Source organism: Anabrus simplex, chromosome 2, assembly GCF_040414725.1.
Source record: "Anabrus simplex isolate iqAnaSimp1 chromosome 2, ASM4041472v1, whole genome shotgun sequence".
Taxonomy (NCBI): domain Eukaryota; kingdom Metazoa; phylum Arthropoda; class Insecta; order Orthoptera; family Tettigoniidae; genus Anabrus; species Anabrus simplex.
Genome location: NC_090266.1, coordinates 1,160,399,256 through 1,160,416,213, shown reverse-complemented (window position 1 = coordinate 1,160,416,213; position 16,958 = coordinate 1,160,399,256). Strand labels below are relative to the sequence as shown.

At 40.7% G+C, this 16,958-nt stretch overlaps 1 protein-coding gene across 7 annotated transcripts in view; it reads right to left on the bottom strand.

Moving 5' to 3' along the window:
• Positions 1 to 16,958, bottom strand: part of HDAC4 (histone deacetylase 4) — a 1,180,658-nt gene that overhangs the window by 577,525 nt on the left and 586,175 nt on the right. For 5 of the 7 annotated variants that reach the window (XM_068226410.1, XM_068226411.1, XM_068226412.1 and 2 more), the window contains one exon: positions 9,672 to 9,734. In XM_068226410.1, coding sequence (XP_068082511.1) covers positions 9,672 to 9,734 — 63 coding nt within the window. The remainder of the gene's footprint in view (positions 1 to 9,671; positions 9,735 to 16,958) is intronic. The other 2 variants (XM_067142123.2, XM_067142125.2) reach the window with 1 other exon arrangement.

Sequence of the window (16,958 nt, the reverse complement as noted above, 5' to 3'; positions counted from 1 at the left end):
CAAAACCCTTGCAGCTATAGCTGCTTACAAAGAGAGTTTACCCGATTCACCTTTACCACCTCAGCACATCCTTTCTAGATGGAGTAATGGCTCAAATGGGCGCATCATAGTTTGGAAACAGCCCAATAAAAAGTGTGAAGAAAGAAATATGAAGGCAACGGTAAAACATGGAGGGGGACATATTATGGTGTGGGGCTGAATGTCGGCTCAAGGGGTAGGTGAGCTGGTTTTTATGGACGGAAACATGGACCACCACCTGTATCTTCAGATTTTAAAAACAACTACCTGAAGAAAAGTGCAGAAAATATGGGAGTTGGGGACTGTTTTAAATTTTATCAGGATAGCGACCCGAAACATACGGCCTATCATGTACAGCCATAGTTGTTTCAAAACTGTCTTAAAGTTGTGAATCCTCCCCCCACAAAGCCCTGACATTAACCCCATAGAGAATTTATGGGATATACTGGAAAACAATATCTGGAAACTTCCCATACATTCCAAAGCTGATGTGAAGAGACGACCGCAAGAGGAGTGAGAAAAATTGTCCCATTCCACCACAAGAAAACTCGTGGAGAGCATGCCGAGACGCCTGACAAAGTGCTTCGCAGGAACAAAAGAATCACGAAGTATTGATATTACTACATGGACTCCATCCTTCATATTTTTCTTGTACTTGCATTTTTGTCCGAATATTTACGAACAGGTAATTTTTGGTATTATTATAATAATTACATTCATAAATTTCAAATTTGTTGTGTATCATGAAATGAAGTGATTATTTATTTTTGGTATCTGTATGTGTAACTATTTATTCTGGAGTAAGCAAAATTATACTATTTGTGTTTGTTATTAATCTTTTTATGTGAAATATAAAGGAACTCTGCCTGTCCGAAAAAATAATGACGGTCACTGTATATACCCTACAAGCGGTAGTTCAAATGGAGCAAGCAATACTCGAAGATTCAAGTGAGATCTTGTTAACTCTGTACTACGATCATCCACGAAAAGCGCCATTGAGGTATTAATCTTACCTACTTTAATTTCCCTACTATCAACAGGCAATATTCCCAATAATAACAAACTCGTATAGAAAACCACCTTCGGATCACTGGGGAAAGCTCTGAACGGGATAAAAAAACTGGTCTAGAAAACCACCACCCGATCACTGTGGCAAACTCTGAATGGACTATATTTGCGAACCTCAGTTCAGATCAGTCCTCTACAGAGAAAACATCCCATCAATCTCAAATCCCGTTTCGGAAATATTCGCGGTGGTAATTTTAAGTAATTTAATCGATATATAGCGGCCATTGTGTCTCACAAAAAACTGTTCACAAGTGATCTTTAGTTTCCATGAAAATGTGGAAGTATGTCGGATAAAGCAAGATCCCAACAGTCAAACATTATAATCGCTCTTCAATTTCTTGAACAGACTAATGACGGAGTAAAGGAAGATCGTAGGGTATCAGTCACAGGTCAGGATAGAGGACGCGTTCGCAATTGATGCCAAGATTAATGGCGTGCGTACGGACCAAAAAAAGTGATCTAACGGGTCTTTCATCATAGCGTTGGGTGCGGTAAAAGAATCCTCTTCAGAAGTGAAAATGGATACACAAACTGGATCTCTTCGAATCAGAAACGAAGCAGCATGCAATGAAAGCATATAACATCTGCGTAACGAAAAACTTTCAAAGCTGCTCCACGCGCTGTGAAGGTATGTTAACACGTTTTCTTTGATGATACAAGGGATTCAATACTCAGGGTTCGCCCACCAAAGGGCTAGTGAGAACAGTGCAACGTACTAGGTGACATAGCAAATGGTAATGTCACACAGTGAGTTGTTACACGGTAACCCTCAATCACAAGCCTTCAATAAAAAAATCACATTAAGGCAAGAGAACGCACTGCACCACGAAGCAGAAATTATCCTTCGCTCCCAATCTCCATATCTCGGCTTTAATATTCTCCAGACCGATCTATGAACAGGTTCAAAATAAATCACTGCATACTTCGATTTCTTCTAGACCATGAACGCTGCGACATGGGTACCGTTTATGTTACCACTACTGAACAGAACATATTCTTTAAAATTCATCGCCCCAGCCTCTGCCCACCTTACTTACTGAAGAGAAGCTTTATTCACTCTATATTTTCCCAAAACGTGCTGAAGTTTCCTCATAGCTCCGACTGTATTGAGGCTCAGCACATTACAAGTCTCTCACCTCAAATAATTTGCCCTAGTCCACTGCCTGGGTCTGTCCAATAAATCCGCCAGGTTTCGGTCGTTAGATTTTGCGTAACGAGTGCTTTCTGCCTGGCGATTTGTTAGCATCATCTGACAACGCAAGCCCCACCACCATGACAAGGTAAGGATACAATTGGTGGAGAATTCTCTTTTCAGCGGCCCTATTTTGCTGCACTGTTCCATTCCCAAATAATTCACTGAAGTGATTTGACGGTTAATTTATTCATTAATATTCTTCACGAAAACTCGTTGACTGCGTTCCTCAGTGAAAAGAGTTTAGCGAAACGTTCTGCGCCTTTTAAGAATCCATATATAAATATCGAGGAATAGAAGATAATTAAAATGAAATGTCAAGGAGATGGGTTCTACCTTTGAACTTCTTGTTCATGTGCACCACGATGTTTTGGGGCGGGGAATAACATCCAGAGGCACTTTTTATCACGTGATGTAGCTCTATTTGCACACGATCAAAACAAATAACAGAATTGTATCTTACAAAGAAACGAATGCACATCAGTATTTTGCATTCCACTTCCATCGATCATGGCTTGTAATCTTCTTGGTATTGATACTACCAAAGTCTGTGTGCAGTTTGATGAGATCTTGTACCATTCTTCGGACAATGCCTCCATCAATTGACGTTTACTGGAAATATGCCTTTTTCTCACTTCCACATCCAATATATGACTGCTTGGGATCATTATCCTATTGGAAATAAAATTAATCACTCGAATGGCCTGTCAAGTCCGGCCAGGTTACCCTGCTACGGTAATGGAGTAGACCAGGGATGGCGAACCTTTTCCAGCTAGTGTGCCATTTTAAGTCTCTTTTATTATTCTCAACTGTTTACTGTGCCACTTGTTATTTTCTTTCAAAGAATGGCTATAACCCCCCCCCCCCACGTACGACTTCTTTTCTTAATTTCCAATTATGTTTCATAATATGTTAGTTATTCTTTTAGTGATTTATTTACTTATTTAATATATATCTTGTAAATACAGCTGACTGCATGCTTCGTGGTTGTATTTTGCAGAAACATCAAAAATACATTTTTAAGTATTTCGAGAATGCCTAACATTACTTGTAAAAATATATAATAAGCTCCCATTGTAACATTCCTCGTCATTAAATATTATTAGATATAACAATTAAAATAATATTGCTAATGAACTTCGAGTGAAATATCGTTCTCACATTTAGTACCCATGTCATTTATATTAGGTTCATAACTTCTTGTCTTCAGTAACACACAAGAAGCACATAGGTCTGAACCAAGACGGATTCTAACTGTTGACTTCACAACGTTCATTGTAGGGTGTTTAACGTTTTCTTTAAGAAATTGCACAAACCCATTATCAATACGCATCATACTTGAGGCTATTCTGTAAGTCAAAGCCCATTTTTAATACAAGTTCTTGCTTCACATCCTTCATTATATCCTTATCTATTGTCGTATTTCGTAAACTCGACAATTTTACTAATTCCTCCCTCCCCTCATCATATTTTCACAAGGAAATCATTCAAAACAGCAATCCTTTCTTGTAAGGTCACATACGTGTTTTCATCAAGACATACTGAATACATCTGGGAGTTATCCGAATCAGCTTTCAAATGCTCCGAAACATCTTCACTCATTCTTATTATTCTACCTTTGACAGTATTTCGGCTGGCTGGCATTTCTTTAATTCTGTTAATTATTTGCTGTTTATTAGGAAAGTCTTCAATTAATGTATCGGATGTCGATAAGAAAGTCTCTTTCAAGAACTCACCGTCAAAAATCGGCTTCCCATGCCCTAATATGCAGTGAGACAGATGGAAACATCCGCACTGATATTATTCCTTGGCCTGAAAGATGATACAAAACAGATAGTTTGCTTTGTGTGTTCTTCGATTTTCTGTGAAATGAGCTTTCTTCATTTGACATGGAACGAACATGTAAATGATTCGTCCGGAAATGGTGATTTTGGCCTACATTAAATGTGCGGGACACGACGGTTTTCAGTCACAGGCAACACAAAGCGTTATTGTTTATTTCTATCACTCTGAATTCCGTTGTCCACTGTTCTTGAAGAATCCGGTTACTACTTTTGTTAAGTTTCTGTTTTATCGGCACCGAAAACATGTTTGTGAGGTCCGTATACAAACGACATTCAATAAACAGCAACACACAACGAATAATTACGCGCTACTGGCTACCACACACACGTCAAACTTCACTCACCGACTGACTGACGGCCAGGTTTTCGATATTTATTTCTTACACGTAAAAGACTATTACTATACGAACCACGTGATATTGTATAGTCTGTAGCACAATATAAAAACTTTAATATGTTCATGTGGCGTGCCACCGAAATCCTGTTCGCGTGTCACCAAGTGACACGCGTGGCATAGGTTCGCCATCCCTGGAGTAGACCGTACAGCCAGGACTCAACGCCGAGTGTAAATAACCGGACTCCCTAAGGGTGCCAACGACTTTTGGCGGATGAGCTCCTTTAGGTGGGGTGATGGTCCCCTCAGTGCAGGAAATGCCACTGGAATCCATCCCTGATAGAGGACAGCAGTACCTATCAGTGCCAGGATGAGGCGTAAAAAAATGACTTTGGATCGGCTCATCACTGGATTATTATGGACGTCGCTGAATCAGCATCAACGGCCATGATACTGCAGTGTGGAAAGCAAGGGGAAACTACCACACTACCTTCCTAAGAAAATATCTGATGGATATGGCTAATTTGGAAATTAATTCGTCAAGCGATCCGGTTGACACCCGGCGCCATCTCAGGTCCAGGCTGAATGGTGTGAAATTGGTGACTGGGCACATGAAGGTAGATTCCCAGGCCTTGTGTGGGAAATCTGCGACTGGGAGGAGTAACATCTTAAAGAGAACATCTCTTCGACGCCAAAATAAAATAGCAACTTCGAATGTAAGGGGACTCTTGTAACCTAAGAAACTTCAGATCATTGAGAAGTTAATAGAAAATCACAATCTACACTTGCTAGGTCTATCTCAAACACACTGGAAAGGTAATGGCTTCTTCTGCACCACTAAGGGTAATACGGTGTACTTTTCTGGACCAGATAATTAAAGCGCCAATGGCGTTGCAGTAATTATCCCTCCACATTTGGCAAATCTAGTGGATGGATGTTCATGTGTTAATAACAGAAACATCCACTTAACACTTAAGGCAGCGCCATGTAAACTACATCTGTTTCGAGCGAAGAAGAAATCGAGAAATTTTATGGAGAATTAGATGATGTAATGAAGAATATTTCAAGTAAGGAAATATCAGTGGTTCTTGGAGACTTTAATGCAAAGATCGAAGAAACGACCACTGACAGTGAGTTTAGACACATCGTGGGCCATTATGGCATTGGAAAGCGAAATGATAGTGGAGAGAGGCTACTACAGTTTTGTATGGAACGTGAATTATGTGTAACCAACACTTTCTTTCAACATCATATTCGTCGAATGTATACATGGTGCTCCCCTGATGGTCTTCATAGAAATCAGACTGGTTTTATATTGGTTAACAATCGCTGGAAATCCTCTGTCATCAATGCAAAAACATACCGTGGTGCAGATTGTGGCTCAGATCACCAACTACTGTTTATGGTGTTCAGATTGAAACTCAGAGGTATGCGCCGTGTACCTGGTTAAATGCAAAAGGTAGAAGGTGAAAACTTAAGGAGTTTTGGTGTGGAAATCCAAAATGTTCTTTTGAACACTAGAAGGGAGCACAGTACTGATGAAGGGTCCACGTGGGAAGACCTCAAACAAAATATAGTGAGCATTGCAATGAAACATTCTTCTCCAATACAGTCATCGTAAGTGTTGGATCAGTGATCATACGTGGCAGCTCATAGAGCAGCGGAAACAACGGAAAGAAACAGGCTTGCACATTCAAGACAGATACTTTGAGCTGTGTCGTGAAATTCAACGTAATTGCCGCTTAGACAAACATAAGTATCTGTCAGGAATCTGAAGAAATTGAAGCTCATTGCCATCACAATGAGACACGAGATATATACCCGAAAGTAAAATAGCTGTCAAATAAATACAAACCTCGTGTATGGTCCATAGAAGATTCTAATGGTCATAGGATACATGATTTTGAAATTGTATTGAATAGATGGAAACAGTACTGTGAGGAGTTGTATAAAGAAGAGACAGTACAGTCGATGATTGAATGGCAAGATTTTGAACAAGAACCAGACATCTTACTTCAGGAAACAAAACGGGCAATTGCATCGTTGCGACCGCACAAAGCACCGGGTTCTGACAACATAACAGCAGAACTACTGAAAGAGACGAGCGATATTGGTGCTCAAATTATCACAGACATTTGCAATAAAATATGGAGAAATGGCAAATGGCCAGCTGACTGGGTTACATCCATTTCCATCCCCTTGCATAAGAAGGGCTCAACAATGAAATGTGATAACTATAGGACTTTATCGTTAATCTCACATGCTAGCAAGATCATGTTGTATATCTTGAAAGAAAGACTCCAAAATTATATTAGTTCATAGACTCCCCCTGAACAAGCTGGTTTCATCAAAGGAAAAGGCACAAGAGAACAGCTGCTGAACATCCGACAACTAATCGAAAAGAGCAGAGAATTCCAGCTTCCTATGATTATTCGCTTTTTAGACTATAGGAAAGCCTTTGGCCGTGTTCAATGGGAGAAACTTTGGCACGTGTTATTGGAAATGGGAGTTCCAAAACATCTTATCTGGTTGATACAGAATCTATATGAGTCTAACACAGCAGTTGTGAGGATAAATGGCAAGATGTCTGAAATCTTCAAGACAAAACAGGGGCGTTCGCCAAGGTTGAATCCTTTTTATGTGGATACTTATATCTCAAAAACTGAAGACGTTACCGATGTGAAAATTGGTACACGGAATCGCCTTAAAAATAAAGAAACACGTATGCTTTTTTGTTTTCTGAAAATCGACACAAGGGTGTGTGTGTGTGTGTGTGTGTGTGTGTGTGTGTGTGTGTAAAAAGTACTGGAAATGGGAGTGAATTTTTAAAATGAGTATATCTCAAAACTCAAGATGTAAAAATTGGTATTTGGAATCTCTTTTAAAAATAAACACACATTTTTTCGTTTTCAAAGAATCCTCTTAAAGGGGTTAAAATAAGGAAAAATTGGGTGAATTTTTGAAGTTAGCATATCTCAAAAACTTAACATGTTTTAGACGTAAACATTGCTTTTAATCATTTAATGGGGATGCTTATATCTCAAAAAAAGAATAAGTTACAGACGTGAAAATTGGTATTTGGAATCTCCTTTAAAAATAAACACACATTTTTTAGTTTTCGGAAAATCCACCTAAGAGGGATTAAAAGAAGTGAAAATGGGGTGAATTTTTAAAATGAACATATCTCAAAAACATTAACACGTTACAGACGTAAACATTGGTATTTAGAATCTCCTTTAAAATAAACACATTTTTTTGTTTTTGAAAAATCCAGTTATTGGGGTGGGGAGGGGTTGGAAAGAATTGGAAAATTGGGTACATTTTTGAAATGAATATATATTTACAGTATTATGTCTCAAAAACGTAATATGTACCGAAAATTGGTATTTGTAATCTCCTTTAAAAATAAAAAAAAATGTATTTTTGTTACGGTATCGGATAATTCACTTGAAAGGGGGAGAAAAGATGTGAAGGAGTTGAACTCTGAAACACTTATCTCGAAAACTGAAGATGTTACAGAATCCTACTTTAGGGATTTTCAGATAATGTCTTGGTGCAGTACCGAGGAACGATTACTGTTATCAAATTACGAAATCCACGCAGGCGAAAACACCTAGTCAAGCAATAAATTAAAATTCGCCAGATTTGCCTCCAAATGGTTCCTAAAATCTCTAGAAAAGTCACTAGTCGCTATTTTTGAAATTCGGTCACTAAATTACTTTAAAAAATACTTCAAATCTAGCGACTAGTCTCTAGAAACGACTAGACTGATGCGAATGAACATGAACATAGCACGCGAGAACGAGAAATTGACAATCGATGTACGCGTCGCGATATATATAGGTTTCAATAAACATCGCACATTCGCGAGCGTTTCTCGTATTAATAAACGTCGACATTTTATTTGAATGCGGCCAACGAGTGAAGGACTTCCGGCCATCAGCGTAGAAAGCTGAAATGGCGGGATTTGAATGTTTGAAGTTCACCAAAATAATAAGCTAAAATCGGAAGAAAAAAATAGAATAATCAGGAGGCAAGAAAAACTGTCGAAAATCGGGAGTCTCCAGCCTAAATCGGGAAAGTTGGCAGGTATGGATGTGGAATGCATAGAGGACGACATTCTAATAGACACAGTATACACAGGCAAACTTGAAGGACGGAGAAGCAGAGGTAGAACAAGGAAGATATGGCTGGATGATGCGGGAAGTCTACGTCAGCTGGCGGAGAAAAGCACGAGACAGAGCGGAATGGGCCCTTCAAGGCCTGTAAAGTAAGTAAGTAAGTAAGTAAGTAAGTAAGTAAGTAAGTAAGTAAGTAATAAAAGGGAACGGTTATAATTATTGGGTTAAGCCAAGGTTCATTTCTCTTGATGGCTTAATTATCCAAATGCAAAGTAGAATAGTGGAAGTACGGAATTTGAATCACTACTCTACGAAATCCATTGTGAGTCTAATATATATATATTTGCTACTTGCTTTACGTCGCACCGACACAGATAGGTCTTATGGCGACGATGGGAGAGGGAAGGGCTAGGAGTGGGAAGGAAGCGGCCGTGGCTTTAATTAAGGCACAGCCCCAGCATTTGCCTGCTGTGAAAATGGGAAATCACGGAAAACCATTTTCATGGCTGCCGACAGTGGGGTTCGAACCTACTATCTCCCGAATACGGGATACTGGCCGCACTTAAGCGACTGCAGCTATCGAGCTCGGTGAGTCTAATATTAAGTTAAAATCTGGAACAGTTACACTAGGCCCCCAAATATGACATTTTTTCAAAGACAAGGAATATTTTCTTTTCACCCATCGTACCCAACCAAAAGAGTTGAATCACGGCCCGTGACAAACCTGAAAGCTACATCGTTCATAGGTATGCGGTTGCTCTATCTGTGCAGTATTTCTCAAGGTGTTTTACATACACGCCAGTAAAGCACGCTGCATCTATCCCTATCACAGGCTGAAATAAGCCAAATATTGTAATTTATCATCATTTATACGACGGTTTCTACTCTCGAAAGTAAATAGCACTGATAGCTAAATATGATCAAAGTCCCTATTATGACAAAGAATAGCACACAGTATCGTTAGCGACTCGAGAAAAGCACTTGCTTAAAAATAATGGCATTTTACAACACATAAAAAAATGGTATTTCATGCGCCAGCAACGAGTCATGAGCAGTTCTTGAAACCAATCGCGCAAAAATCAAATAGATCTTACCTTTATGCGGCAAGTGCGAAAAGGCCGAAGTTATCTCCACGCTGCGATAGGACCTCACGTCTTCTGAAACAAAACGATTAGTGATGAATGCATCATACAGACCATCTGCAAAAGAAACATGTTACTCCATTCAACAAGGTTACTGATCAACACTGAATTCTCCAATAGTAAAGAAAATGAGATTTAAAAAATAACTTTGTTAATTTTTTCAGGGGCTCGAGAAACCGCTGTTAGCAGCGTCATGCACGCACTGCGTGCCGATCCTGCTTCATAAATGGTGTTGATAGGCTGTCTGTTCATCGCAATTGTATAGGATACGGGCGACATTAGTGCAGTGGCTTAGATCCCGGCTTTCTGTCTTGGACAGCAGGGTTTCGAATCCCAGTCGATCTTGGGTTGGAATTTTCACCTGAAAAATCAAGTGGCGTCGTTTAAGTCCATGGCAAAAACTAAAACGAGGCTGAGTGGGTCTAGTGATAAATATACGGGAGAAGCTGACGAAGGTGTATTTTTATTGCACTCGCACTGGGAAGCAGCTGGGGCCCTTCAGAAAAACAAACAAGCTAACATGACTTAATTTTAAGTTCTACAGATTTAGGAGGAATCTGAACCATGGGGACGCGATTTTCCGTTTCATAAATCTCAAGTGAATGACCGCGATTAGAGTCCAGCCTTGGTGAGAAGACATTGGAGCTACACGTCCGCTACCGCGTCGCTCGAGTAAAGAATCGTCCCAGCATTTCCTGCAGTTGAAATGAGACACCATGGAAAATAATTTCGAAAATAGTCAACAGGATTAACACCAGCCCGTCACCAAATCTAGAACTTTATAGCTAACTGCGCAATATGCAGAGCCAAATTTATCCCTTTCTAAAACATATAGGCTAAGAGCTAAGTAAGAGAGAATTACTGAAAACACAATTCACGAATTTATTTGCCAAGTGCGAACAGACAACCTAAAACTGTACTTCATTTTAGTTCTACAGGCTGTATACAGTAAGGTACGGCCAAACGTTCGGGACACATTCCTCACACGTAAAAGAGGAAAATAGGTTGTATGGCCGTGGGTCCGGAAACGTTTTACTTCCATACTAGTACTCTCATTTTCTACCACTTTAAATTGTACATTAATCACGGGAAACACGCAGGAACAGAACGAACCAGTATGCCACATGAAACTCTTCTTATATGAAATGTTCAGTTCATTACTGTGTTAAGAGGAAGTGCCAATTGGGCAAATATCCTCTATTAACATTCTTCGGAGGGAAAACTGCAAGACGTCCGACACTTCGGAAAATGAAGGTATCGGCAGAAGAAAGGGAAGGGACACGAAGGGCATGAAAATGAAAGACTCCTTAGGCATCGAAAACCTAGTACCATGAGGGTCCGAAAAGAACAAGAATTGACCAAGCGAGGTGAGATAGATGAAAGAGAGGAGCCTGACACAAGTGGAAGCAATGCCAGGCCCAGCTAAGGTAATCCTAGTCGCCAACCCACGCTCTGAAGTTGAGACACCCCGGTACGCCTTTATGTCGTCTCTTTCTACAGGCAGGAAATACCGTGTATGTTATTCTACAACCCCATCTACAGGAGGAAAATGTAAGGAAGAGTTTCATGTGGTATTCAGGTACGTTCTGTTTCTGTGTGTTTCCTATGATCAATGTACTGTGTAGAGTTGTAGAAAATGAGTTCTAAAATGAAAAAAAAAGCGTTTCCAGACCCATGTCCATATAACATAGTGTCTTCTTCTACGTGTGAGGAATGTGTCCTGAATGGTTGGCCGCACCTTACTGTTACAACCTGTACATGTGGCATTCCAGTCGCAAATGCAAGGATGGTACCCAACATATACATGTTGGCCACTTCCTTCTCAGTACCAGTCCAAACGCACCCGTACTTTCACTAAAACCAATCGGTTATCAAACAAACTACACGCTCAGTAAGTATTCGTTACCAATGCGATATCGCAAGCAACAAGAAACACACCTGCGTTAAAAACATCAATTTTTTCGTCATAGAGTCCTGTCGAATTAATCCTAATGCAACCAATTTAAATAAATTGATTCGAACACAAATACCAGGTAGTAAGGATTAATCTCCATATACAGAATGAATCACCTAGAACTTGCACCCCAAATATTTCCGAAATGGAAGGTGCTACTGATGTGCTGTTTTCACAGAAAACCAAGGGTTCATAACTGTAGCCCATACACAAATTGTAATAATTATTAGAACGTGCAGTTATTTTAGAAACTTACTTTTTCAAATGGAAATGAAATGTCGTATGGCTTGTTTTTAGTGCCGGGATATCCCAGGAAGGGTTCGGCTCGCCAGGTGCAGGTCTATTTGACACCCGTAGGTGACCTGCGCGTCGTGATGAGGATGAAATGATGATGAAGACAACACATACACCCAGCCCCCGTGCCACTGGAATTAACCAATTAAGGTTAAAATCCCCGTCCCGGCCGGGAATCGAACCCGGGACCCTCTGAACCGAAGGCCGGTACGCTGACCGTTCAGCCAACGAGTCGGACTTTCAAATGGAACAATGCTGCCTATTCACATTAACACAATAAAATTAGAGTAAATTATAATGCCAATGGTGTTCTTGTCAGGATTCTAGTAAAGTAGTTTACGAGCTACCGTAGTTAGAAAATTGCTGTCTGTTCCATGTGTCAGTACTAACTTGACACAAAGAGAAAGAGAATTGGCCTTCAAAGTTTGTGTTCAAAATACGACGACCAGCTTCAATACAAGCTTCTAGTCTGCCACGTAAGGACTGATGCACACATTCTAGAATTTCATTAGACATTTCAGCGCAGGCAGCAGTAATACATCGCTTCGCATCATCTGCTGCAGTCGGTATGTCCTTGTAAACAGTATCGTTTACCTTTACCCAGAGAAAATAGCTATACGGGTGAAATCTGGTGAACGGGACGGCCAAGGTACAGGTCCCCTTTGTCCAATCAACCAATCTGGAAACAATCGATCAAGAGAAGGTGTAGTACGTTGTGCACTATGCGCTGGACAGCCGTCATGCTGATACCACGTGTTCCTCCTAGACTGCAGCGGAACGTCTTCTAACATCTGTGGAAGTATAGGTCTGTTAGGAGGTTGAGATACGTTTGAGAATTTAGTGTTCCTTCTATGAAAAAAGGGTCTATGAGCTGATGGCTCACTATTCCACACCGCACATTTAAACTCCATGGACGCTGTCGTTTCACTTGAAGCGAATGGAGATTGTTTACAGACCAATAGTGCATGTTTCGGAAGTTTACTTGGCCATGATATATGAATGTTGCTTCATCACTAAACAACATACACGATAAATCTGGTGTATCTTGTCATGATGCCCAAGTACAAAAGTTAACACGATTCTCAAAACCGCTTCCATGACGGTGGAAAATGCGTAGTACACATGCCTGAATCATGCCACTTCCTCGTACGACTGCACGGGAAATAACGTGAAGATCTACAGCAACAGCTGCTAGAACATTAATTTCGCCACCTTCTCCAGTCACTCGTTTGTTTCTGTTACGTTTTCTAGGTGTTACACTTCCAGTTTCACATACCTGGTTGAAGGGGTTCACAAATAATTGTCGGGATATGCGACGTCTATTGCGATATCCTGAGCACAGGAATGAACAGCATTCTTCCTACTTTCTCGGCACACCAATAACATGTCGGCTTTTTCAGCATTGGTAAATAGGCCTTCAATGATCCACTACGTCCTCCTCCTTGAACTATCACAACGTAACTGACAAGTAAGTAGCAATGCAATCGGTGTACTGTAAAGGAAACAAACATAAGCCGACTCGTTGGCTGAATGGTCAGCGTACTGGCCTTCGGTTCAGAGGGTCCCGGGTTCGATTTCCGGCCGGGTAGGGGATTTTAACCTTCATTGGTTAATTCCAATGGCCCGGGGCTGGGTGTTTGTGCTGTCCCCAACATCCCTGCTACTCACACACCACACATAACACTATCCTCCACCACAATAACACGCAGTTACCTACAAATGGCAGGTGCCGCCCACCCTCCTCGGAGGGTCTGCCTTACAAGGGCTGCACTCGGCTAGAAATAGCCACACGAAATTATTATTAACAAGCAAAAGAACATCGTAGTCTAGTAACTAAGCAGTTGAATGACAATTTAATATTATTGTCTTTACGTCCCACTAACTACGTTTACGGTTTCCGGAGCAGCAGTTGAATAAAGCCGACAAATCTTGGCATTTACAATTTTCGAACTATGATAGCTCGTAAATTACTTGTACTAGAATCCTGAAAACACACCAATGACATGCTAATTCACTATAGGTTTGTATTGTTAATGTCAATAGACATTGTTCCATTTGAAAAATGGAACTTTCTAAAATAATACACATTGTGATAGTTATCAAAATCTATGTATGGGCTACACTGATGAGCCCTTGGTTACACTTAATTTCTGTGAAAAAAGCACATCAATAGAACCTTTCATTTCAAAACTATTTGGGGTGAATGTTTTAGGTGATTCACTCTGTATACACGTGAATTCCGCGATCACCAAAAGCTGGTAATGTGTGAAGTTGAAACTACCAAAATGCTACAGAAAGATACAAGAATTACGTTAGAAGTTATCTGATGCCACTAGACACATTTTCCAAATTACATTTTGGCCACACTGAAACACTACGACAACACAGGACTTTCGTCCACACCCGTTAGTAGACGTACACGACAACCATATTGTCCGTTAATCTATTACACACACTTAAATGGTCAAAAGTGTTACTTTAGACATATGTGTTTGTAAGTGTACTGGGTTAATTCCTGGGAGAATAGGTGACTGGGCATAAGAATAACCATGCAATCCCGCCTGGAGCCGAGATTACGGCCCATAGAGAGATGGTTTTCGAGAACGCCCAAATCTTGCTACAAGTCTACGCACATTAGAAACTAACTGCCCAGGGGGATAGTTCCCCAATAAAACTTAGAAAACTAGTTTATAAAACAGGTCATAAGGGAACAAATGTCAACACCTGAATCAGTCAGTCCGACTCCTTGGTTCAATACTCTGCGAAGGGGCCTTTGATTCAGATGGGCCTTGGTTCCATTTCCGACCCGGTAGGGGATTTTAACCGCGAATGGTTAATTCCCCTGGCTCGGAAACTGTGTGTTGGTGTTCGTCCTAATAAACATCTTCATCTAAACACAACACAGTACATTACCAACCACCACAGAAACACGGAATAGTGAATACAACTATCTATCCACATATGGCTGGCGTCAGAAAGGGCATAGGCCGTTAAATTGGGGAGAAGGTCAGGAAGAAGGAGGAGAAGAATCGTATTCGTTGCCCATTTCAGCACCGTCTGAGCCACTGATCCGGGAAAGATTGTACGAATGCCAACGTTACAGAATGAACGCCCTAATCACAAGTTCGAACGTTATACAGGTTCAATGTGTCAATAACGTGGAAATTATAACCTTTAAAAATAGCTAAAATCAATATAAAACACTAAAAAAGCGAATATCACGATAGATGGTACAAAAATTGTTTCCTCGAAGAGTCCCAGTGATAGCTAGACAATATACTGTAGAAGACGAGTCCAACATTTACAGCCAAACATATGCAACTCAAAAGCAGACAGCGATAAACTTAATCTTTCAAAAACGAATATTTTCACGTAAAGGACTTCCAATTATAGGAGATACATGTTCATAGGCATCAAAAACTCGGGTTAATGGGATAGCATAAATTTTAGTTTCATAATTCAAAACATGACTGAACACTTATTACGGGAATTGATAAAAGTGGTAGAGTCGCGCACGTGACGTAATTTGTTTTAATGACAAGTTCATTTGCAACTTTTATTCAAGATAGATACTCGATATAACAACTAATTTTCAAACCTAAATATTGTTAATTCGTGAACCAATTAGGAGACTACCACAAAGTTTGGAAATAGTTTTGCATACAAAACAATAAACACTTGAGTAATATTCATGGTGTGGGTTACTGTAGTCACGTCCTAGTTAGTGGACCCTGGGCAACGGTTGAATGGCTCAGTAATAGTGGTCATAAGAGTCGGGATACCAGTTGCTATGGGATGGAATTGGACATCTCGGACATAATCCGAGTCATGGCCCACCATGTGCTCAGGTGGCTAGGACTATATAATCTACCGGTGGTCAGAGGGAGGTTCCTCACTGGGGTGATGTGTGAACAGGGTAGCATCCCGCTTCAATGAATTTACCGAGTTCAGAACATTATAAGTAAGTCTGGGACCTATGGGAGCAACGGAGTCTTACTTCTTAGCTGAATCGTCAGCGTAGTCGGCTTCGGTTCAGAGGACCCCGGGTGCGGTTCCCGGTCTTTAACCTTCAATTGTTACTTCCAGTGGCTTGGGGGCTGGTTGTTTGTAATATCAGCAACATTCTGCAACTCACACACCACACACAATACTACACTAAAAAATCACGCAGTTCCCATACTCGGCAGATGCCACCTATCCTCGTCGGAGGGTCTGCCTTACAAGGGCTGCACCAGGCATGCCAAACGTGTTCGGACACTCTTGGCGCTAAAAGACATACGATAAATAATCTAGATCTACGAAACATAAACATGACTTTCTATTCCTCTCGTAGCATTTCTCAGTTACCTGGAGCATACTGAAAGTCTGATCCTGACAGCCCTTCTGCAGCCAGAAACCACACTAGTTTTCATTCTAACGTGTCTCACGCACAAGGAATGCACAAGGCTTCGCACCCACCCCTGCAGCCCATCTCAAGGCCAAGAAAATGGAAACGAGAAGGGATTTGAAGCAACAGTTATATGACTTTCTGCTTCAGCACAGAATTATTTTCCCAAGTAGTTCTAATAATGATAATGTTATTTGCTTTACGTCCCACTAACTACTTTACGGTCTTCGGAGACGCCGAGGTGTCGGAATTTAGTCCCGCAGGAGTTCTTTTACGCGCCAGTAAATCTACCGACACGAGGCTGTCGTATTTGAGCACCTTCAAATACCACCGGACTGAGCCAGGATCGAACCTGCCAAGTTGAGGTTAGAAGGCCAGCGCCTTAACCGTCTGAGCCACTCAGCCCGGCCAAGTAGTTCTGTGCAAGAAAAATGCCAAAATTGAAACATCACAAAGTGTATATTATTTCAGCTAGTGAATGAATTTGGAAAAGATGTGTTTATAACAGATAGGCGTGTTGTATGTTGTAAATTGTGCGGTGTTAAAGTGGGTGCGGAAAGGAAGTTTGTTGTACAGCAGCAAATAAAACGAGATAAACCTCTGA